Source organism: Erinaceus europaeus, chromosome 9 (genome assembly GCF_950295315.1).
Source record: "Erinaceus europaeus chromosome 9, mEriEur2.1, whole genome shotgun sequence".
Classification (NCBI taxonomy): domain Eukaryota; kingdom Metazoa; phylum Chordata; class Mammalia; order Eulipotyphla; family Erinaceidae; genus Erinaceus; species Erinaceus europaeus.
The window spans coordinates 7,443,944-7,467,733 of record NC_080170.1 but is presented as its reverse complement, the minus strand read 5'-3'; the positions used below and the strand labels follow the sequence as shown (position 1 = coordinate 7,467,733).

At 52.7% G+C, this 23,790-nt stretch overlaps 2 protein-coding genes across 10 annotated transcripts in view; both read left to right on the top strand.

Moving 5' to 3' along the window:
• The window catches only part of STK10 (serine/threonine kinase 10), a 538,544-nt gene that overhangs the window by 89,585 nt on the left and 425,169 nt on the right, over window positions 1-23,790 (top strand). The window lies entirely within an intron of this gene.
• FBXW11 (F-box and WD repeat domain containing 11) overlaps window positions 2,322-23,790 on the top strand; it is a 98,905-nt gene continuing 77,436 nt past the window's right edge. For 2 of the 9 annotated variants that reach the window (XM_060197159.1, XM_060197160.1), the window contains exons 1-2: window positions 2,326-2,797; window positions 13,044-13,208. Coding sequence is in view for 5 of the 9 variants with exons in the window: in XM_016187173.2 (XP_016042659.1) it covers window positions 2,753-2,797 (45 nt within the window). In the remaining 4 variants the exon portion in view is untranslated. Of the gene's footprint in view, window positions 2,798-13,043; window positions 13,209-23,790 lie in introns of all 9 variants that reach the window. The other 7 variants (XM_060197156.1, XM_060197162.1, XM_016187173.2 and 4 more) reach the window with 7 other exon arrangements.

The following is a 23,790-nucleotide window of genomic DNA, read 5'->3' as shown; positions in this document are numbered from 1 at the left end:
CGGCGTCCAGGTGCATACACCGATGACTGGGACGAGTCGGAAATAAGGGATCTCCAGGTCAGAGAGACCCTTCGCCGCACAGGTGCGCAGGATGCAGAATCACTTCAAGCGGGACAGACAGCCTCTGACAGCTGAACGCCGGTGTGGCGCAAACAGCCGGGCTCTCCTGGTACTGCCAGCGGCTTGGCTCTCTTACAGGCCTGGTGTCCACTCCTAGGACAATTCACACACAACCCCCCGTCCCAGATGAAGGTGTCCCAAGGCCATGACAGAGCCAAGCAAGACACTTGGACTGAAAAGACACCAGCATTCACATCACTGTTGCCTGGCCCAGTTCTCCATGTTTGTGCCCCCAAATCTGACTTCAGGGGTATGGCTGCTCTTTACTTTTTTTTTTAAATTTATTTTATTTATTTATTCTCTTTTGTTGCCCTTGTTGTTTGTTATTGTTGTAATTATTATTGTTGTTGCCGTCGTGATAGGACAGAGAGAAATGGAGAGAGGAGGGGAAGACAGAGAGGAGGAGAGAAAGACAGACACCTGCAGACCTGCTTCACCGCCTGCGAAGCGACTCCCCTGCAGGTGGGGAGCCGGGGCTCGAACCAGGAACCTGCACTTAACCCACTGCGCTACCGCCCAACTCTCAGATTTCATATTTTTAAGTCCAACACTTTAGCCACTGTGTCACTTCCTGGGCTGCAAAAATTAGTGCTTTTTTAAATTGTAACTGATAAAACAAAAATTACAGTTGTGGAATGCAGTTAAAGTACTGCTTAGAGAAAAATTCTGGCACTACATGAGTATTATACAAATTATTACAAATGATAATAAAAAGCATATTATATGTAAGAGAGATCTCAAATCACTCATTCCAAAATAATTACTAGAAAGTTAAAAACTTTTTTAAAAACAATTTATTTATTTAATTATTCATGAGAAAGATAGGAGGAGAAAGAACCAGACATCACTCTGGTACATGTGCTGCCGGGGGATCGAACTCAGGACCTCATGGTCGAGAATCCAGTGCTTTATCCACTGCACCACCTCCCGGACCACTAGAAAGTTAAAAACTTTAAAAGAAGCAGGTTAGGGTCAGCAAATTAGCTCACTTGGATAGTACGCTTGCTTTGGTCAAACCTGGCCCATATCACACTGGAGAAAGTTTTATACTGAGGCGTTTTTCTCTTTCATTGAGGGGTTAATGATTTACAGTATACTTTTTTTCTCACCACTCCCATCACCAAAGGTCTGTGTCCCTATCCCCACCCTCATAGATAATAACAGCTATAATTCTCCCACAGACTTAGATACGGGCTTTTATCCCCCCCCCCCCACATTTGTGTGTCCAATCTTCTACATTGTACATGATGAAACCATTCATTCACCTCCTTACTTGCTTCACTAATCATAACCTCCAATTTCGTCCACTTTCTCCCAAAGGACACACGATGATATTAAGATCTTTAATAAAAAACCACCTTTATTGATTGCAGAGAGACAGCCAGAAATTGCAGAGACACCGGCAATTTCTGCAAAGCTTTTCCCCCTGTAGGCGGGGGCCGGAGGAGGCTCGAACCGGGGCCTTGTGCATTGTACCATGTGCGCTCAAGCAGGTCCGCCACCACCCGGCCCCATCTTTTTTATTTTTTATTTTTCTAATTAACTGCTGAGTAATAGCTCCATCGAGTCTATGTCCTATAGCTTTTTTTTTTACTCAGCCACCTGTTGAAGGCCATTTCGGCTGTTTCCAGGTTTTTGCTATTGTGAATAAAGTTGCTATAAACACGGGGGTGCAGAGGATCCCTCCGGGCCAGTGTTACAATGCAATCTTTTGGGTAAATGCCTAGGAGTGGACTTGCTGGGCCATAAGGTATTTATTTAAAAAATTTTTTATATTTATTCCTTTCCCCTTTTGTTGCCCTTGTTTTTTTTTTTTTTTAAATTGTTATTATTATTATTGATGTCGTCGTTGTTGGATAGGACAGAGGGAATTGGAGAGAGGAGGGGAAGACAGAGATGGGGGAAAGACAGACACCTGCAGACCTGCTTCACCGCCTGCGAAGCGACTCCCCTGCAGGTGGGGAGCCGGGGGCTCGAACCCGGGTCCTTCCGCTTGGCGCCACGTGCGCTCTCGCCCTGAATCTGCGTTTCTCTAACGCGAGTGACCCGGAGCGCGTGCACGTGCGCGGGCTGACCGCAGTCTCCGCGCCTGCCCCGCGCCCTCCATCCGCGCATGCGCGCAGCGCCGTCGAGGGCGCAGCATCTCCGACCCGCGCCGCCTGCCTAGTAGTTTCGGTCTGCGGAGCCTGGGGCTGCCGGGAAGTCGGGAGCTTCCAGCCGGAAGAAGACTCCGCGCGCAAGGCCTGCAGGGACTTGTAGTCACGAGGGAGCCCAGGATGCTTTGGGCCCGGGGTCCGCGCACGCGCAGTCACGCACTCGTGGCGGCTTCCCCAGTCTGCAGTTTGCGGCCGGCGGAGCGTGGCCCGGCGTCAGCGTCTCGTTCCCACAAGGCACTGCGGGGGCCCGCGGCGCCTGCCGGGAGCTGTAGTCCCCGCGCTGCGTACTGCGTTCGCCGAGGGGGAGGGCGGAGCTGCCGGCGGCCCGGGCGGGCTGGCAGCTACAGTGGGTGCGAGAGTCGCCTCCGCTACCGCCGCCGCCGCCGCCGCCGCCGCCTCCGCCTCCGCCGTCGCCTCCTCCGCCCGGGCCGTTCGCTGCTGCGCGGGGAGAGCGAGGCGGGGCCGCCGGGGCCGCCATGGAGCCCGACTCGGTGATTGAGGACAAGACCATCGAGCTCATGGTGAGTGCGGCCCGCGGGATGGTCCGCGCTTCCGTCCGTCCGTCCGTCCGTCTGTCCGTCCGGGCGGGCCTGCCCATCGCCGCGCCCGGCCCCGGACCCCCGGGATCCGCCCGGATCCGCCCGCCCCGGCCCCGGGCCCAGCTCTCGGGGTCCCCCCCGGTCCTCCCCCCATCGCCCCGGCCTCGCGGGAGGGCTCGGCGCCCGCCGGGGGACATCGGCGCCCATGCGGCGCCCCCCACCCGGGGCCCCCCGGGCTGCGGCGGGAGCGGCGGGCGCCCCGCGTCCCCGTCCCCGTCCCCGTCCCCGTCCCCCCGCCCTGGGCGATCGCGTCCCGGGATGGGCCCCTCCGAAGCTGGGGGGGGGCGGCTGGCGGCCGGTGACGGGGTGCAGGGGGTGCCCGGCCTTCCCGGGGCGGCCCGCGGTGCCCGGCTCGGCGGACAAAGGCTCCCCCGCTGCCCGGCGGAGGAGCGGCCGGGATGTTCGCGCGGCCGAGGCCCCCGGTGCCCCCCAGGAAGCGGGGCGAGCTCGGGGGTCTCTGTAGAGCACTGGGCAGAGGTCCGGCTGTGGCGGGGGGAAGAGGGTCCTCCATGCTGCTAGTGAGCCCCCTCCCCTCCCCCCCCCCCCCCAAAAAAAATAAAAATTAAAAAAAGGAAAAAGAGAAAAGTCCCGGGCCCCCGGGGGGGGGGGGGGACGCGATCTGCGAGCCGGCGGCTGCGGCCGGGCCGGACCCCCCAGCCGCCTCCCGCCCCACGACCGCGAGCCCAGCCCCGGGCGCAGACACGGCAGCGGCCACCTGCCCAGCGGAGCTTCGGGGGGGCTCGAACCCGGCTCCCCAGACTTGGGAGGAGGAAGTCTCCGCTGCGGCCAATGGACCAGCCCCAGGGTTCCTTCCGGTGCAGAGCCTGCCGACTGCTTTGTATCTTTGCTGACAGTAGCAGCCGGACTAGACTGCCTGGCCCTGTCTGTCTGTCTGTGTGTCTGTCTGTCTGTCTGTGTGTGTGTCTGTCCTGGGGGGGTGGGGTGGGGGGGGTGGGCTCCAGAGGAAAGGTGGGGAAAAAAAAATTTTTTTTTAAATCAAAATTAAAAAAAAAGAAACTCGACTTAACCCCGCAAAATGTTTTTTTTTTCTTCTCCCCCCCCCTCCTTTAGCCAGTTTTTTTTTTTTTTTCTTTCCCCCTACCTCCCTCCCTCCCTCCAGTGTGAAAATGTTTATTGAGTCAGTGATTCCACTGGGTAGGGTCGGTGACATCAGAGCCACTTCCCCCGTTTAATGCTATAAATAATAGATGGTAACACTGAAAGTCTGTTTGGAGAGCTGCTCGGCTTCTGTAGAGGCCGGTATCTGGGGAGTGGAGAGGCATGTTTTTAAAAATGGAAGTATAAAAAAATAAAAATAAAAATGGAAGTACAGTAGCACCAACAGGGAGGCGGCGTGATGTTTGCTGCCCTTGGCAGGATTCACAGAGCTCCCCGCTCCCCCCACCGCCAGCAAATTTGAAAACTGGACAGAAGAAAAAATTTTAAAAAGCCCTGGCACTTTTTCTGTGTGTGTGTGTGTGTGTGTGTGTGTGTGTCTACTTTCTAAGGGATACTGTCACTTGTGGGCTTTTATTTGATTTTCAATTTATCCAGTAGTTCTTCCATTTCAGTGCAATTGAGCAAGCTGTTGTTCTAACCAAGCCTTCGATAACGCTGCAAATACAATCGACCAAAGCAAGCATTGTTAGTCAAGCCTTTGATACTCTGTCTACCTCTCGTAGCGGGCTATTGCGGGCTATTCCGAGGCGGTTTCTCCAGTGAGTGGAGCCGCGTAGGCTATATATCAGGGATGTACAGTCCCATCCTTTTACACAGAAGGAATACTTCAAATGGCAGAAATGGAAACTTGCTTCCTCTTTGAAATGTGCTGTTCAGAACCCCTCCCCTGTCCATTCATCTGCAAAATGACTAAACGTGTATCTGTAAAAGGATTGGAAGAATATAGTACAGCCTTTGAGTGTCCGATGGAAATAGCCTCAGACTCTTTATTTCCTGACTTCCTGTCCTCTTAACTTTTAAAAAGATTTTTACTGGGAGTTGGGCGGTAGCACAGCGGGTTAAGCACAGGCGGCACAAAGCACAAGGATCCTGGTTCGAGCCCCCGGCTCCCCACCTGCAGGGGAGTCGATTCACAGGTGGTGAAGCAGGTCTGCAGGTGTCTGTCTTTCTCTCCCCCTCTCTGTCTTCCCCTCCTCTCTCTGTCCTATCCGACATCAACAACAACGACAATAATAATAACTACAACAACAAGGGCAACAAAAGGGAATAAATAAATATTTAAAAAAAAAGATTTTTACTTTACACGATTGTACTTGTCTGTCATCTGGAGTGATATTTGAATCACCCTAGAACACTTTAAACTGAGAATCTTAGAACATTTAGCAAGGAGGGGCCAGGTGGTGGTGCACCTGGTTGAGTGCACATGTTAACGATGCTCAAGGACCCAGGTTCAAGTCCTTGGTCCCTGCCTGCAGGGGGAAACTTAGCGAGTGGTGAAGCAGTGTTGGCAGATGTCTCTCTCCTCTGTCATCCCCTTCCCTCTCAGTTTCTGGCATCCTTATCTGATAACTAAAGATGATAATAACAACAACAACAAAAAAAATCTCTTAAAAAAAAAAGAGAAAAGAAAATTTAGCAAAGAGACCAGTAGAGATCTAAAATAATCTAAAAGAATATTTTCCTGTGGTCCGGGAGGTGGCGCAATGGTAAAGCTTTGGACTCTCGAGCATGAGGTCGCGAGTTCGATCCCCGGCAGCACGTGTGCCAGAGTGATGTCTGGTTCTTTCTCTCTCCTCCCATCTTTCTCATAAATAAATAAAAGCTTAAAAATAAGAATATTGGGAGTCGGGCTGTAGCGCAGTGGGTTAAGTGCAGGTGGCACAAAGCACAAGGACCGGCATAAGGATCCCGGTTCGAACCCTGGCTCCCCACCTGCAGGTGAAGCAGGTCTGCAGGTGTCTTTCTCTCCCCCTCTCTGTCTTCCCCTCCTCTCTCCATTTCTCTCTGTCCTATCCAACAACGACGACAATAACAATAAGAACTACAACAATAAAACAACAAGGGCAACAAAAGGGAATAAATAAATAAAATATTAAAAAAAAAGAAATTCTTTAAAAAAAAAAAAAGAATATTTTCCTCTCTGAACTTTGGTATTCTTTGAGACAGCCCTCTTCATAGACATGCACGCACTGTATTGGAGTAGATGGCACGGGGACTTGACTGGCCTAGGAAACCCAGGGTCAGACACAGGAGTGAGCTGAGCCAGGGGCCTGTTGATATCCCCCCCCCCCCCCCGTGCTTTCAGCCTCTTGAGTAAAACACTTGCCTGCTGAGGGGATCCGAACATCTAATGCCTCTCTTTTTTTTTTCCTTCCTGTGTTCACTACATTTTAATCAGTTTTCAGAACCAGGTGAAGAATAGCCTTTACTTTGATTTTCGAATACCGTGACAGAAGGGAGATTAAACCTGAAGCATAGCATATTTAAAAAAATATTTATTCCCTTTTACTACCCTTGTTGTTGTAGTTATTATTGTTGTTATTGATGTCGTCGTTGTTGGATAGGACAGAGAGAAATGGAGAGGGGGAGAAAAAGACAGACACCTGCAGATCTGCCTCACCGCCTGTGAAGCGACTCCCCTGCAGGTGGGGAGCCGGGGGCTCGAACCGGGATCCTTCCGCTGGTCCTTCCTTGCACTTTGCGCCACGTGCGCTTAACCCGCTGCGCTACCGCCCGACTCCTTGCATTTTTTTTTTTTTTAAGGTTATGAATCAGCTTCAGTGATCAGGTATTTGTGGTGGTGCTTGCTGGCTCGCCAGCCGCCACCATGCCTCTGCTGCCCAGAGGCTGCTGTCAAAGGGGAGAAACTAACCTCTTGGGCCGTCCGGGTTTCTTCTTAGCCTTCCTTCTTCTGTTCTCTTCAGTTGTGAGTTTTTCAGCCCTCCTTCCTCCCCCCTTGCGCTTTTGATAAATTCGCCAGAGGAAAAAGGTGTTGGTAGTGGAATAATCACCTTTACTAGGTCCAGTCCACAAAGGGGGCTCCCGAGGAGGGATTCGATCTTACAGGAGCTCAGAAGCTCTGAGCAGCTGCTGTCGGCGCATAATGCAACCACCGCGCGGCCCAGAACTACACCTCGTTCGCGGGCGGTTTTTCTTCTTCCTCCATCTCCTTACTTGGGTAAAATCAGCTTTGTGATCAGCTAGGTTATAAAAGTGGGAGTCCGGGGCTGGGTGGTGGCGCACCTGATTGAACCGCACACGTTACAGTGTGCGAGGACCCAGGTTCGAGTCCCCAGTCCCCACCTGCAGGGGGAAAGTTTCATGAGTGGTGAAGCAGTGCTGCAGGTGTCTCTCTTCCTCTCTGTTCCCTCCCTTCTCTCTTGATTTCTGGCTGTCTTTATCCAATAATTGAATAAATAAAGATAATAAACAATTTTTAAAAAGTGGGAGTCTGTTTCAGAAATATACAGAGTTCCTGGTGGTGCACTGGGTTAAGTGCACATAGTACAAAGCGTAAGGAGCCTCACAAGGATCCTGGTTCGAGCCCCTGCTCCCCACCTGCGGGGAGGGGGTCACTTCACAAGTGTTGTGAGGCAGGTCCGCACGTATCTGTCTGCCTTTTCCTTCCTCTCTTGTCTTCCCCTCCTCTCAACCTCTCTCTGTTGTATCCAATAAAATGGAAAAAAAGTGGATATAATAATAATAATAAACACAAACAAACAAAAAGTTCTCTAGGCTTTGCTGCCATGGACTTCATTAGGAAGAATGAGAGCTGCCCCGTGTGTGTCCCAGGCCGTGATGGGCGCTGGGGTAGGGGTGTCTGGGTTGCTCTGGAGGGAGTCACTCCCACACAGCGCCCAGCTGCTAGTGGGGTGAAGGACTGTTAGGTCTCCCTGTGACAGGACGGCAGAAGAGCGCAGAGAAGGTGGTTCTGGGCCAGGACTCTCCCTCCCCCTCTGCACACCGAGTGGGAAGTTTGTTCTCCATTGAAAGCAGCTGAATGGCCCCTTTCTTTGTGAACTTGAGTGAGTCATTTCCCTTTCACTGTAAGTGCTGGTACTTGTTAAATGAATATTGGTGAAATGCCGGGGACTTCTTGTAGGAGGTGTGATGGTGTGATAGAAATGTTCCTTTTGGAGCTGTTGAAGGAGTCCAGGCAGGGACAATGAGATGGATAGGTGAGGTTCGTGGACATTTCTCCTCTGTTTTTCCCTTCCTGTTGTTTTCTTTTCTTTTCTTTCTTTCTTTCTTTTTTTTTTTTTTTTTTAACCAGAGCACTGCTCAGCTCTGGCATATGGTGGTGCAGGGGATTGAACCTGGGACTTTGGAGCCTCAGGCATGGGAGTTTCTTTGCATAACCATTATGCTATCTATCTCTGCCCTTCCCAGTCCCTAAGTGGGATTGTTTGGTGGTTCATTTAAGAAGTTGACCTTGGGAGGCCGGTAGGTAGCACAGCAGGATAAGCGCACATGGAGCAAAGCATGAGGATCCTGGTTCGAGCCCCCACTCCCCACCTGCAGGGGAGTCGCTTCACGGGTGATGAAGCAGGTCTGCAGGTGTCTGTCTTTCTCTCCCCCTCTCTGTCTTCTCCTCTCTCCACTTCTCTCTGTCTTATCCAACAACAACGGCAGCAGTGATAACAATAACAACAACAACAACAAGGGCAACAAAAATGGGAAAAATGGCCTCCAGGAGCAGTGGATTCAGGCGCTGAGCCCCAGTGATAACCCTGGAGGCAAAAAAAAAAAAAGTTGAGCCTGACCTTGTCACCGTTACACATGCTCTGTCCTCTGCCTCCAGTAATGTGCCGGCTCACTGAGAAAGATTGAATTGATGAAGGACTGAGTAGAGGAGAGAGGAAGTGAACGCCATGCATATTTATAAGACCTCCTCGACCTGCTTCAAGAAGTGCTGGCTCAACTCGGCCCGCTTTTGTCCCTGAGTTTGGAGTCTGTCCTTCCTGATGGGACAGGCTAGATACGATCGAGCCCTCCGGCCCTGGCTGTTGTCCCCTGAGAAGCAGCATGCTGTGGAGGCGACTCCAGCCCAGGCGGACCCGGCCCCCGGATGCCCTGGTCTCTAGAAAGGGGCTTTCTGTGCATCCTGGCAGAGCGTGGGGGGACCGGGCCGCCGCAGACTCTGCTCACGCTGTCTCCTGCCAGTGCTCAGGTGACCAGGCCGAGGCCCACAGACCGAGGCTCCGGCTGGCTACGGAAAGGACCTCGTAGGACTGGCTGGCTGCCCAAATTGGCTTAGGTCCGATCCCAGCAATCCTCTCTCTTCCACTTCTGCAGATAAAAGTCCGGGTGACTTTTGAAACCCAATTCAGAGGGCATCTCTGCGGCTGTCAGTTTCCAAACTGGTGGCAGAGACCCTGTTGTTGTTCTAGCTGGAGCACTGCGTACACCATGCTCTCTGTTCAGTGAGAAGAATCAAGCCCGGCTCTTGGTACTTATCTTGTAGCACTTAACATAATCCAGGCTTGCGTTAGAGTTTGTTAGAGTTTCCTGTTTGGGTTCCTGATTAAATTACAAACCCACTGTGTCTTCTCGCAGTCGCTGTTCAGTAAACGTTGAGTCAGATCTTTCTGCTCATGGCTTCCATGCGCGATTGCCTGCTGCCCGCATCGCAAACCATCCTCTCTCTGTTGTGGAGATTCGCGACTCGGTCACGATTCTCCCAGTCATCTGTGGGCCTTGTTCTTGCGCCGTGGCCAAGCCTCCCTCCCTTCCAGAGGCTGTATCTGAGTGTCCTCGACTCTTACTCTGTGACTGGCCTTGTGTGCCGTGCCACCTTTTCATTCCTGTCCGTAACCTTAAGTCACAGGTGACACTGGTTGGAGGAGGAGAAAAGAATGGGTCGGGGGTGAAGTGAGCGTGACAGGGCCCTGTCTGGAGACTGGTGACTGTGCGGAGACGTTGACACACAGGCCAGTCCATACGCATCCCTGAGAACGGTTCAGGGCACAGCATGGAGGAAACCCAATTCCTCTTCTTCTTCTTCTGGCGTTTGCCCTTCCGTAGCCAGTCAACAGCATCAGGTTGAGCCTGATGTCAAGTTTCGAGACCTCCTTTGAATCTGGAGAGGTGGCAGTCGTCAACTCCTCTGAGATCAGTGAATTGTGAGGGTTCTTTGCTCTCAGAGAAGCAGGATGTAACAGGAAGCAAGGTGAGAGGCCTGAGCCTCTGGCTGTCACTCGCCAAGGCGTTAGAGTGAGCCTCTGCGATGGCTTCAGGGTCTGTCAGAATCAGAAACCGCGCCACCCACACGTCCCCCACAAGGGCAGTGACCATTCTCTGGAAAACAAGATCAAGACCGCGCCTGGCTGTGTGCGCGCAGCTCTAGGAGGCTTCCGGAGGCCGGCCGCGCTCACTTGCTGTCTGTTAATGAGAGTTAATGAGGGGTGATGGGATCTGACAGAATCGGCACCATCTTCGAAATCTGGGAGGCGCTGGTGCAATTACGTGCAGCTGCCAATTAGTCACAGGCCGACCTGTGCTCTACCTGTGGAGAGCCCACCTAGCCCCACCTCCGGTGTCCTGGGACAGAGACTCGCAGTGATGCTCGTGCTGTGGGTTTGGGGGGCTTACTCTTGCTGGAGCGAAACTGATGATTCTGACCTTTAGCAGGACGAGCCCCGGGTGTGATACATGCATGAGTTCCTCTTGCCTTGTGTTCATTGAATTGATTGACAGAAAGGGGGAAGAAGAAGAAAAAAAAACCACCAAACCTGTTGGTCAAGAAAACGCTTGTTCCTGCTCTCAGTTTAGTTTCTGCTGATCACAGTTGCCTAAGGAGGAAGTTTGTCTTTGTAGGCAAATGAGAGACAGAGCAGGAGGACCCGCCAGTTTCGTGAGCGGGTATCTGTAACCTGGATCTCGCTACTGCTTAAACAGACTGCAGACATCTGTGATGTCAGCGGGAAGCACTTTTGGGAAATTCCCTCTCAGGCTTCGTCACCAGTGAAGAGACCGTCCAGACCCAACTTCACAGGCTAGAAAGCCGCAGTGGAAACTGCCAGATAGTAACAAGAATGAAGACAGAGTCTCCTTGATGAGACGGACGGATATGCAGCTAGAAGTATCGCTATAATAAACACAGGGAACCTCTCTGGGAGCCGCTGGTCCATGGGAGGCAAGAAACGCCAGCATGGACTCTGTCATCGAGGGAAGAGGAACTCGACTAGCTTCTCATTTTCACTTTCATTTTTTTCTGGGAGTTGAGTCCGTCTAAATCAGTGTTGAGACGGACGGTACACTCTGTTTTTGTTGAGTGACTGGACTGGGCAACTTGCAAGAGGAATGGGCAGAGAAGCGCCCTGTGCCGAGACGCCCAGCCTGGCACCTGCCCCTCTGTGCCTCCAGCGCAGTGCTGCCACCAAGCAGACCCCAATGCATGTTTGTTTGGGACTTGGGACTTGGGACGTGCGAGCTGGGGACCCGGGGAGGGAGCTGACTCTCACCCAGGAGCTCCAGAGAGGAGCTGTTCTGCAGCTGGCTGAGGGCTCAGAGAGGCAGAGAGGCAGGGCTTGCGAGCTGCAGGCCACAGTCTTTTAACTGTTGTGATCCAGTTTGGGCTTCCAGTTGATTTCGAGACTCCAGAGGACTGACTGCCACTTAGTGGGGAAGAAAAAAACAACAAAACCCAAGCACCATTATTTGCTGGCGATTTGGATTCAGTGATCTTCTGGGCTGAGTGTGGTGGGGCACCAGCGGGGTTTCCAGCCTCTCGAGGGGCTTTACCTGCCACGTGACAGATCAGAGTCCTTCGTTATTGCCTGTGCTCAGGTCCTAAGATGAAATGCACCCCTGTCAGCTGGGTTTGAGCTTCTTCGTCACAGACACAGTCGTCACTGCTAAACTCTAGATGCCTTGGACATGGTTAGGCACTGTTTTGTTTTAGCATCAATACTGTGGGGCCTGTCACTGCCACTGCTTTGTGAATGGAATGTCCCCTCTCCCTCCCCCTCTCCCTCTGCCTCTCCCCTCCCCCATCCTCTCCCCCCCTTCCCTCTCCCCAGAGTGCTGCTCAGCTCTGGCTGATGGTGCTGTGGGAGACTGAGCCCTAGACATTGGAGCCTCAGGCACGAGAGCCTCTTAGCAGAACCCTTATGCTGTCTCTCCCTCTCTGACTTGCTTTTCCTTAGGTGACAGGATGGGGGTGGGTGGGGGAAGTTGACCCCCTGGAGGCTTGCTCAGCAGGCTCCGTTGCATTTTAGTTCAGCTAGGCAGAAATACTTCACTCTTCTGTAGTTGTGTGCTGGCGTTCACTAGCCTAGCGAGGGGCGCTTGCTGGCTTCTCCCGGGGCTCTTGTCTTTCTGATCCTTAGACTTGGGCTGCTGCGGTCTCTCTGCCGTCAGTCACCTCACAGATGGAGGACTTTGGGCGTGTTGTCTCTTTACAGTCGGCTGCCTTGAAAATGGGTGCTCGGGTCTGGGAATGTCTTGGCAGCGGGGCACGGGCATGGGCACGGGCACGGGCACGGGCAGGTCGGTTCACAGCCACGGTCTCCAGGTCTCCCTCTGTCATCGCCTTTTGGTCGCCTTTTGGTCTCCTGTCCGTAGTTTAGAGTTTGAAGCCCGGTAAAAATGTTGGTACCGTGTGGGCTGGACTCAAGTAGGTAAGGCGTCATCTAGTAAATTGTTTATTAGCGTGGATTACTTTCCCTGTGTCTGCCAGGGACCGGCCGTTGTGGGGGACTGGCCTTCACTGCCTCAGAAGTTCACTCTTCAGATCACGTCACCCGTTTCCAGATGTGTGCTGGGGCGTGACGGTGAGGGTAATCTGTAGGTTTGATGTCTGCTGTGTCGAAGCCAGAAGATTCTGTCCCCGACACTTTAGAGCAGTGGCTTTCCTGGGAGGCGTTTGCGCTACGTGCCGTCCGGTCCCTCATTCACTTTTTCCATCCGCTGGCCTTCCTGTGGAAAGTGGCTGAGGAAGGCAGTGCTCAGTTTGCAAGCAGGCAGAGTGAGATGTTATCTGCTGCCACTGGGAACCCCCACGGCACTTTTCACAAGTAGATGTCACACTTCCTTGGCCTCTGTTTCTTAGCCTTCTGTCCACACAGGGAAGACAGCTGCCCCTGCCCTCTGGTGCCAGGCGGCCACCTCAGATCCACCACTCCTGACCCTTCCTCCATCGCCCGGCGCCTGTTCTCGGCCGCTGGTGCCACGGTGGGTGTACGGATTGCTTTCTGTCTTTCAACAGTTACCGAAGTGCATGTTTGGGATTTTGTTGAAGAAGGCTGGCTACAGTAAACGGAAAGAATCTTGGAAGCTGCTTGACTGCTGTCTTTCCTCAGACTAGTCTGAAGGGAAAGGCCCCATTCACTGTGGATTGGTGGATCTGAAAGTGCAAACAAACTCTTTCCAGGTAAGCAAACACCTGTATTGTTTTGTCAATGTGGCTCTCAATGAAAGTACGGAAAATAGACCTTCTCCACTACTTTTTTTTTTTTTTTTTCTGGGGTAGGGAAAGGAGGAAATAAATTCAGAGCCATCTGTGCTTACTTAGGTGGGGTGTAAATGTGCAGTTGCTCGTGGACCTCTTTCAGCGGAAGAAGCAGAGTGCTTTCTCCACGGGCTCGGCCATCGAGAGTCGTAGTCTGATGGCGTAGCTGGGAGATTTTGCTTGGGAAACAGCTTGTAAAATAAATGAAGAGATGGAGACATTTTTCTCATGATCTGCAGTTAAAAAACAATATATAGGTTATATATATAGTCATATTCATGACGTATTTCTCTATGCGTCCCAAATGTATATTCTTTTTAAAAAAAAAAATTTATCCCTTTATTGCCCTTGTAGTTATTATTGTCGTTGTTGGCTAGGACAGAGAGAAATGGAGAGAGGAGGGGGAGACAGAGAAGGGGAGAGAGACAGACGCCTGCAGACCTGCTTCACCGCCTGGGAAGCGACTCCCCTGCAGGTGGGGAGCCGGGGGTGCAGACTGGGGTCCTTCCGCCGGTCGTTGCGCTTTGCGCCACGTACCCGCTGCGCCCCCGCCCGACCCCCCAAATGTATAGATTCCGTAGCTGTCGTGTCAAATGGTGGCCTCTGTTTAGTCTTAGTACTCCAGTTGTCCCCTCACCAACCCCGATCCAACACCATCGAGGTGCTGGGTGCTGTCACAGACTGCTGATGTACAGTTTTTTTTACTTCCTTGGCCCGTGCCTGCCTTTCCTGTATTTTGCAGTTAGCAACATGAAGCCCTTCGGTCAGTCCAGCCAGTCGAGGGCCAGTCACCCAGCCAGGCGCTTACAGACGGGTCTGTGTGTCTCCAAGCCTCTGGCTCCCCCGCCCCCCAGTGCCCCAGCTCTCGCACACACTTGCTCCCCTTGGTCCTTCCGCTCCAGCCTCTTCCCGCTGCCATGCTGCGGTGAGCTTGCCTGGGTCTTGTTGTCACCTGCAGCTCCCCCTGCTGAACGCACACTCAGCAGATCTGCAGTCAGTCCATGGAGAGAACTTGAGGGAACTTGGGGAGGAGAGGAGAGGAGAGGAGGCCAGACACTGGAGGGAGTGTTACACAGAGAAGCTTTACCCAGGGCAGTGTCCCTTGGGTCTGCTGAACCCAACCCTGTGTGTTCTCAGTTCCTCCTCAGCTTTCACTGGTAATTTACACAGCCGGTAGCTTCATATGACAACTTTCTTTCTTTTTTTTTTTTTTTTTTAAGATTTTGTTTATTTATTAATGAGAAAGATAGGAGGAGAGAAAGAAAGAACCAGTTATCACACTGGTATGTGTGCTGCCGGGGATCAAGCTTGGGACCTCATGCCACCTCCTGGACCACTTATGCCAACTTCTTTTGACCTGTGCTTTGTCTGCCTTACAAGTCAGACATTGCCGGGCAATCTTGAGAACACACACCCCCCCCCCCCCCATCTAATCTTCTCTCCTGGTTGCCATTGGCTTTCACCTTAAGACAGTTTCTCCTTGTCGTGGACTGGCAGGCACTCTGACACCGTCTAGCCCCCTTGGCAGATTTCGTTCTAGGCCCTTGCTGTGTGTCAGCTCATTTTCCTAGTACTCACCGAGGAGGCGCCGCTATTCCCACTGCACTGCTGAGGACACTGAAGGCCACACATCCAGTCAGAGACAAAAATGGTGCAGGAGCCCAGGCAGTCTGGCTTCTGAGAATGCGTGTCTTAGCTCTGCTGTGCTAGTGTCAGGCATGAGCCAGCGACGGGAAAGGGCACGAGCCCCGATAAGCAGAACTCCATTCTGATTTTAAGAAGTCACCGCAAAGGCAGAGGGAATGGGTGCTGACTGGTTCCTCTGTAAAGCCAGCCAGCACTATCTCACAGGCTGCCGCCATCCCAGGAGGACTCCCAGGAGGGTTTATTGTGTGGCTCTGCTCGAGAAGAGCTGGCCAGGCGATGGAGACGGGCAGTTTATCTGTGCTGTTCAGCATGGGAGCCCCTAGCCGCACACGGCCATTTTGAAAGTGGCTGCCTGGACTCAGGGACTGAATTTTTTTTTTTTAAATTTTTTTATGCCTCCAGAGTTATTGCTGGGGCTCGGTGCCTGCACCACGGAATCCACTGCTCCCGGAGGCCATTTTTTCCTCTTTTGTTGCCCTTGTTGTTTTATTATTGTTGTGGTTATTGTTGTTGCTGTCGTTGGATCGGACAGAGAGAAATGGAGAGAGGAGGGGAGGCAGGGGGAGAGAAAGACAGACACCTGCAGACCTGCTTCACCGCCTGTGAAGCGACTCCCCTTCAGGTAGGGGGCCGGGGGCTCGAACCGGGATCCCTAACACGGTCCTTGCGCTTCTTGCCACGTGCGCTTAACCCGCTGCGCTGCCGCCCGACTCCCGGAACTGAATTTTCGTATTTAACTTGAACGTCAGTGTACTGAAGTAGCCACGTGCCTCTGTGAGATTTGCCTCCGACTCCATCTAGTCCTCGACTAGCCTGGCCTCCACCCAGGGGCTGAGACAGCTCCCTTCCGGGCAGCATGGCTCTTCCTCTTCCTCCATTTCTGCCTGTTTGGCTCCCTGGGCCCTTTCCTAAGCGAGGCATCACTCTCAGACATGTCAGTCCTCGCAGACGCATCCCTGAGCCCTTGGTTTCCCTAAAGGGGCCTGTTTCACTGCCGCGATCCACTTGGACTTCATTTCTCACTCCAAGAAGCTGACTGGATCTTCCTGCCTTCCCCACGGCCTCCCCTCACCCCCACGCAGCCTGCCGTCTCTTCAGCTTGGTCCTGTAGAAGACTTGTGACTAACTCCTAAAATACTGCTCTTTGCAGCACCCCATGCTAGCAGATGGGCTTGTTCTGAGCTTGTGGTATTACCCGACTGGCTTTGGGACTGCCCCTGTCCTCCAGGTAGAAAGTTAACAGCTGACTTGAGTTTCCGGGAAGTGAACTCTCCAGGCACGCGTCAGATGGAGTGAGGCGGGGAGACCAGTTGCTCCCAGGGGCAGCGCGGACACCAGGCACAGGCAGTGGACTGGATGGGGCGGCGTGGCAGGAAGTGGCGCGGGTGGGCAGAGAACTTGCGGAGGAGGCGGAGTGGGAACGCAGTGGGAATGGTGTTTTTTTTTTTTTGGCCCTGAGTACCTGAGTGGGTTTTGTCCTCTCTATCATATCAGAGAGTATTCAAAGCAGAGATGGGGCCTGCGGGGAGCTTAGCTTGGGCTAGAGTGAATTGGAACTCCTAGAGGAGGGGTGGATAGCGTGGAGTAGGCGCTCACCAGAGGGGCGCTGGGAAGGGCTGGGGGTGCTTAGCCTCAGCGGTTTGGTTAACTTAGTCACCGAGCTCTAAGGTGGAGGACGCGTGTCCTGGAATGTGGGCATGCGGACCCAGGAGCGGACAGGACGTCTGGGGACCAGAGGAGATGCTGATCAGGAGGCGGTACTAACCCCTCTCTCGCTCGTTTTCATCTTCATCTGGGGATTCTGTTCCAGCCTGTTCCCAGTCAGCCAAGGAGCCCATCACGTCCGGGCTGTGGTTCTGTCGCCAGCTGCAGTGGTTTGCTCAGCTCTGGGACTGTGTTCTGATGAAGGAGTCCATGTTGTCACTGTGCATGTGGGTCCAAGCGAGTGCAGTCCTGTGGGTCCGGAGACAGAAACAAGAGGCAAGCCTCCGCAGGGAGGCTTCTGGCCAGGTGGGAGATGGGAGACGGGAGTCTGTCTCTTAGCCTGTCTCAGTTCCTGAGCGCTTCTCCCTCTGCTGTGATGAGTGCCGTGTATTTTAAAGACACATTTTTAACATCCCACCACGAGGCAGGAGTACAAGCCAGCGATTTTATTTATCAGGCAGTTAAAGAAACGGTGCCGCGGAAACTGGCTGTGTTGGAATGAGGAGACGATGTGTTAGTCCCCGGAGACAGACTTTTTCAGAGATTCCGAGGCAAATATTTAAGAAATAGATTCTTGGGAGTTGGGCGGTAGCACAGTGGGTTAAGCGCAGGCGGCGCAAAGCACAAGGATCCCGGTTCAAGCCCCCAGCTCCCCACCTGCAGGGGAGTTGCTTCACAAGCGGTGAAGCAGGTCTGCAGGTGTCTATCTTTCTCTCCCCCTCTCTGTCTTCCCCTCCTCTCTCCATTTCTCTCTGTCCTATCCAACAACAATGACATCAACAGCAACAATAATAATAACTACAACAACAAGGGCAACAAAAGGGAATAAATAAATATTAAAAAAAAAGAAAGAAATAGATTCTTTTCACTTTCTTCTTCTTCTAGCGTTTGCCCTTGTTCCGTAGCCAGTCAACAGCGTCAGGTTGAGCCTGATGTCAAGTTTCGAGACCTCCTTTGAATCTGGAGAGGTGGCAGTCGTTGACTATGTGGGTCATAGTCTGTCTGTAGCCGCAGGGGCAGTTCGGGTCGTCTCTGGCTCCCCAGCGATGGAACATAGCGGCGCACCAGCCATGGCCTGTTCGATAGCGATTGAGGAGGGCCCGATCATAACGTGCTAGGTCAAAGCCGGGTTGACGCCTGCAGGGGTCTGTGATGAGGTGTTTGTTCTTGACCTCAGCTGACTGCCAGCTCTGTTTCCAAGAGACTGGAACAGAGAAGTTCAGTGTAGGCGTAGGGGACCAGATTGGGTGACGAGACGTCAAGCGTTGGACAGGGTGGGCGAAGATATCCGCGTATATTGGCAGATCCAGTCGAGCGTAGACGTGGGAAATGAACTTAGATGATGCTGCATCCCGACGAATATCTGGCGGGGCGATGTTGCTAAGAACTGGCAGCCATGGAACCGGGGTGGAACGGATGGTTCCAGAAATGATCCTCATGGAGGAATATAATTTGGAATCGACCAAGTGGACATCTGATGCACTGACTCCAGGCCCTCATCCCCAGGCGAGTGCTGACTCCATTGTAATTAGCTTTTGGAGTTAGTGTGGGGCTGGAAGAGTTCATCAGAAGCTAATCCATCGACAACCTGAAAAGTCTCTTAGAATGGTCCAGCCTCCCATCCTCTCTGGCTCTGGCTCTGTGACTGCTTCCTCCCCGGCCCTCACGCCACTGTATGTGCATTTTGCCTTTTCACAAAATTCAATGCCGCCATCCTCTGCCTCCGTGCGAAGAACTCTTGATGGGAGAGGTAGTCAAGGAGAAGCACGGGGCTTTCTCCAGTCTGTCGTAATTGCTGCGAGAGCCCAGTCAGGGCTGAAGCACGGGGAGGCCACCTGCAGTTCGCTGCCGCACGTGATGTCTGAGTGCCTGTGCCGTTCCTGATCTCGGGGGACAGGCTTCTGGGAGGTGCTTTCAGAAACCTGCTAGACACCGCCACACCGCTGGGTCACGGGGCCGCCTCCTGTGCTTGTGGGCTGTACCTGAGGGGTCTCTCACGGTCCGGCACACATGGCGGTGCTTGGATTTGAGCTGTTTCCCTCCTCTGAACGCACGCAGGCAGGCAGGCATACACATTTACAGCCCCCTCTATGTACGATCACATATATTTATACATACATGTAAAACTAGAATTCCTCTTTAATATTTTTTAAATATTTATTCCCTTTCGTTGCCCTTGTTGTTTTATTGTTGTAGTTATTGATGTTGTTGTTGGATAGGACAGAGAGAAATGGAGAGAGGAGGGAAGACAGAGAGGGAGAGAAAGACAGACACCTACAGACCTGTGTCACCACCTGTGAAGCGACTCTCCTGCAGGTGGGGAGCTGGGGGCTCAAACCAGGATCCTTTTGCCAGTCCTTGCGCTTCGCGCCATGTGCACTTAACCCACTGCGCTACCGTCCGACTCCCACTTTGGTGACTTTTAATGAGAAAGGGATAGAGGTGGGGGGGAGAGGGAGACAACCAGAGCCCTGCTCAGCTCTGGCTTATGGTGGTGCTGAGGATTGAACCTGGGACCCCAGAGCCTAGGGCATGACATTTTTCTGTATAATCGTTGTGCTCTGTCCCCTAGCCAATTTTTTATGGGGGGGGGGGATTAATGGTTTACAGTGAACAGTAAATACTGTTGTTGGGCTTTTTTAATTTTATTATTATTATTTTTTTAATCTGGAGCACTGCTCAGCTCTGGCTTATGGTGGTCCCGGGCATTGAAAGTGGGAACTCCAACATGAACATCTTTGATAATATTTCTCCCCCCCCCCAACAGAAGAAAACAAAACAAAACACTATAAAAAGGGGCTGGGAAGCAGCTAGCTCACTGGGTAGGGCACATACCTTGTCATGTGAGGAGCTCGGGTTAGAAGCAGAACAACACTGAGGGAAGCTCTGGCACTCATAGAAAGAACAAACAGCTTAGCCCTAGGAGTGGTGGAATCACACATCTGGGGGACCCCAGTGGTGCGGGAACAACATTCCCCCCCCCCCCCTACAAAACCAATAAACCTCAAGCAACACACAGGTTTGGAGGGGGTGGAGAGCTTGGTGGTTGGGGCTCTTTAATTTGCCTTTGCAACAATCGTCCTACCATTCTCGCTTTGCTCCTGGCTCTGGTTTGGAAGAATTGAGCTCTGCCACCTTGAGACACAAGCTCTGATGGACCTTTGGTGCCGCCTCTAACCTGCTTCCCTGGCTCCCGCCCTCCTTGCAACCTGGGCGTCAGGGGAGCGCCTAGCTGGCAGCCAGCTCACCCATTTTGACGGGAATGCTCGGGACAGGTGCAGGACTTCTTTGTCCCTGAGTCACGCCGGGAGGCACCCGGTGCCAGGCCAGCCCGTCATGAGCTCACTGTGATCCCTTGGCTGGGGGGAGGGGCGGGCGCACCTGTCCATCATAAAGGTATGGTCTTGCCTTTGCTGCTCGTGACGGACCGATGGGCAGTTGGGGGACTTTGTAATCATCCAGCTTCGGCTTTCTGCTCCTGGAGTCTGTTATCCAATAGAACATACGGAATCGGGGCTTATTAATGCTGTCACCTGCCTGTTCAAAAACCATCTCTGTCTCTCCCTCCTCCTCCGGTGCGTCACCACACTCTCTGGGGCCTTTATTTAGACGGTGTCCTGGCCACCTGCATTTGCTGATGTTTTGTTCGTTCCAGTTGGCCAACAAGGGCCCTCCCATAGCTCCTGCTCCCTCTCCACGCAGCCCCGTCAGTCAGTCTGGGCGTGTTTCTCTGCTGCTCGCCGTCCCTGTGTGTCAGGAGCCAGCCATATCCCTGCATCTGGCCGCTTTGAGTGGGGAAGAGGATTTAGAAACCCAAGTCATGGCTCGATCCTTTCGGTGGGTCAAACTAAGAAAGGTACTTCAAAAAGAACCGCGAGTTCATGCCACGAGTCTCAGTTAGCCTTATTTATGCCAGTACATTTAGTTAATTAATTAATTCCCTTTTGTTGCCCTTGTTTTATTGTTGTTATTGATGTCGTCGTTGTTGGATAGCACAGAGAGAAATGGAGAGAGGAGGGGAAGACAGAGAGAGGGAGAGAAAGACACCTGCAGACCTGCTTCACCGCTCGTGAAGCGACTCCCCTGCAGGTGGGGAGCCGGGGGCTCGAACCGGGATCCTTACTCTGGCCCTTGTGCTTTGTGCCACGTGCGCTTAACCCGCTGCACTACCGCCCGACTCCCGCCAGTGCATTTCTGAAGCCGCTGTTGGTGGGTCTTTTGAGCCTTGAAGTGTAGGCCGCCAGATTGATGTTCTAGTCACCATGATGAGTGACACACAGGTTAATAGAGGCCATACACAACTCCATTCTTTATCGAACAGGCATTCAAATGGGCGCTGTTGAGTAATGTGGGACCAGTAGCACCGACTGAATGGGAACCTGATGTCTGCCTCATCGGGAGGTTAGGAGGAAGGAAATTTCCCAAGAGCCTTCTTTAAAAAGATGCCTTGAGGTCCAGGCAGAAAGGAGGCCCCCTGTGGGTGTGCAGAGAAGCCTTCCTGGCAAGGGATCACCTATCAGCAGGGACCAACCAGCTGCTGTCTGGGTCACTGGAAAATGGCTTGGGTGAAGGGACTGAGGACTGTGTGAAGATAGATTCACAGAGGCAGACCCGAGACTGGTCACACCGTGGGCTTTATGCTTTGGGCTATAAGTTGTGAGCTAGTCATCTGTGGAGAGAGAGTTCCGCAACTGTATCCTCTATAGTCTGTCTGCCCAGGGTTTTTTTTTTTTTTTTTTTTTTTTTTTTAAAAAGGCCTTTCGTGGATTTCTGCCGTGTAGTGTAGTATAGTACAGTGGCTTCCTTTTTGAGTGGGGACTTTCCCTTTGCAGGTCAGCAGAGCCTCCTTACTTCACTTTTTTTTTTAATTGAATAGTTTCCCTTTTCCTTTTAAATAATATTTACTTATTCCCTTTTGTTGTCCTTGTTTTATTGTTGCCTTACTTCGCTTTTTCTACTGGTCCTCTCTGAGGGCTTGAATTTGTGATCCCTGCAGGAATTCTGGGAAGGATACTGGCGGACGGGGCCACAGTTTGCAAGGAGACCTGACTTTGCACGTCTGACCAGCATCTGTGCTTGGAGCTCACTCTAGCTGCCAGTTTGGAGGCTGCACTGAGCAGGGGATTAATTAGTCAACGGTTGGCATATTCCAGGGGTGAGATGACAAGTAGTAACAGATGGGGGAGAGGGAAGGGTGAGCCATGGTGCACACAGACTGGGTACACACCGGGATGTGTGGAATGCAAACCAAACCACTCAATAGTTGACCTCTTGTCCCTGCAACCTAGTGGGTATGTTTGGACAACAGTTGGAATAGTTTTATGCACTGTCACTGTCAAGTTTTAAGTTTGTATGGGGGAATGATGTGCTTTGGTTAAAAAAAAAAAGTGGGAGTCAGGTGGTAGCACAGCGGGTTAAGTGCACGTGGCCCAAAGTGCAGGGACCGGCATGAGGATCCGGGTTTGAGCATCGGGTTTGAGCCCCCAGCAACCCACCTGCAGGGGAGTCGCTTCACAGGCGGTGAAGCAGGTCTGCAGGTGTCTGTCTTTCTCTCCTCTCTGTCTTCCCATCCTCTCTCCATGTCTCTCTGTCCTATCCAGCATCGACAACAACAATAATGACTACAACAAGTGCAACAAAAAGGAATAAATAAATATTTTTTAAAAATTAAAAAAAAAATGAATGTTTACATTGTAATCTTTTTTTTTTTAAATGAAAATTATTTTCCTTATGGTTATGCGGCTAAATTTTTCAAGCACAAACATCAGTAGTGCTTTGTAATTCCTTTTAGAGAGCCGACTATGTGCTTAGTTTCCCCACAGTCATGGCAGGACCTTAATCAAGAGGCTGGTGAGGGGACGGGCAGTAGCACAGTGGGTTAAGCTCACATGGGGCGAAATGCAGTGACCAGCACAAGGATCTCAGAGCCCTGTGGGGGAGTCGCTTCACAGGCAGTGAAGCAGGTCTGCAGGTGTCTTTCTTTCTCTCCCCCTCTGTCTTCCCCTCAAGTTTCTCTTTGTCCTATCCCACAACAGCAGTAATAACAACAACAAGGGCAACAAAATGGGGCGGGGAGGGGGGGAAGGCCTCCAGGAGCAGTGGAATTGAAGTGCAGGCACTGAGCTCCAGTGATCATCCTGGAGGGGTGGGTGCGAGGGAGTGGCCCCACCTTCCAGGCCTGTCATCATAGGGGGGGGCACCGTGGGTGGAGCAGCTGTGCTGTGTGGCACATCCCTTTCCCTCTGTGTCTTCCTTTCCCTCCAGGACATTGGGCCCATGGGACCCCTCACCACTGTGGCCTGTGCATGAGGCCTTGCTTCCATTTCTGGTACCACATTAAAAAAAAAAAAAGCTCATGAACCCACAGGCCTGCCCTGGGCACTGAAAGTCGCCCTCTGCTAAAGCCCAGTGTGCTCTGAACCAGCCCCGTGGGAGTCTCCCCCGACACTCAGGGTGAGCCGCCACACAGTGCGGGTTCCAAGTAGCTAGTGGCACTGCAGCCCCGACCCGCCCGACCGCCCGACCGACCGACCGGTGGGAGACAGACGTGTCCCACACACAGAAACCTCCAGAGTGACTCACGGGGGTCAGGTCACACCTTCCGTGGCACTAGCTTCTACTTAAAGGGCATTTGCGTCTCTTGTGTACAGTACACATGTAGTATAGAATTCGATTCTGAAGGCCATAGCTCTCTCTACTCCATGTCTCCACTGCGTTCTACCCTCATCACCACTCTACCACCGTCTCCACTGCGTCTCTACCCTCATCACCACTCTACCCCCGTCTCCACTGCGTCTCTACCCCAGTCTCCAATGCGTCTCTACCCCCGTCTCCACTGCGTCTCTACCCCCCGTCTCCACTGCGTCTCTACCCCCCGTCTCCACGGCGTCTCTACTCCCCCGTCTCCACGGCGTCTCTACCCTCTTCTCCACGGCGTCTCTACCCCCGTCTCCACTGCGTCTCTACCCCCCGTCTCCACTGCGTCTCTACCCCCCGTCTCCACTGCGTCTCTACCCTCGTCAGCACTCTACCCCGTCTACACAGTGTCTCTATCCCTCGTCTCTACTGCGTCTCTATCCCCCGTCTCCATTATGTCTCTACTCCCCGTCTACACAGTGTCTCTACTCCCCGTCTACACAGTGTCTCTACCCCC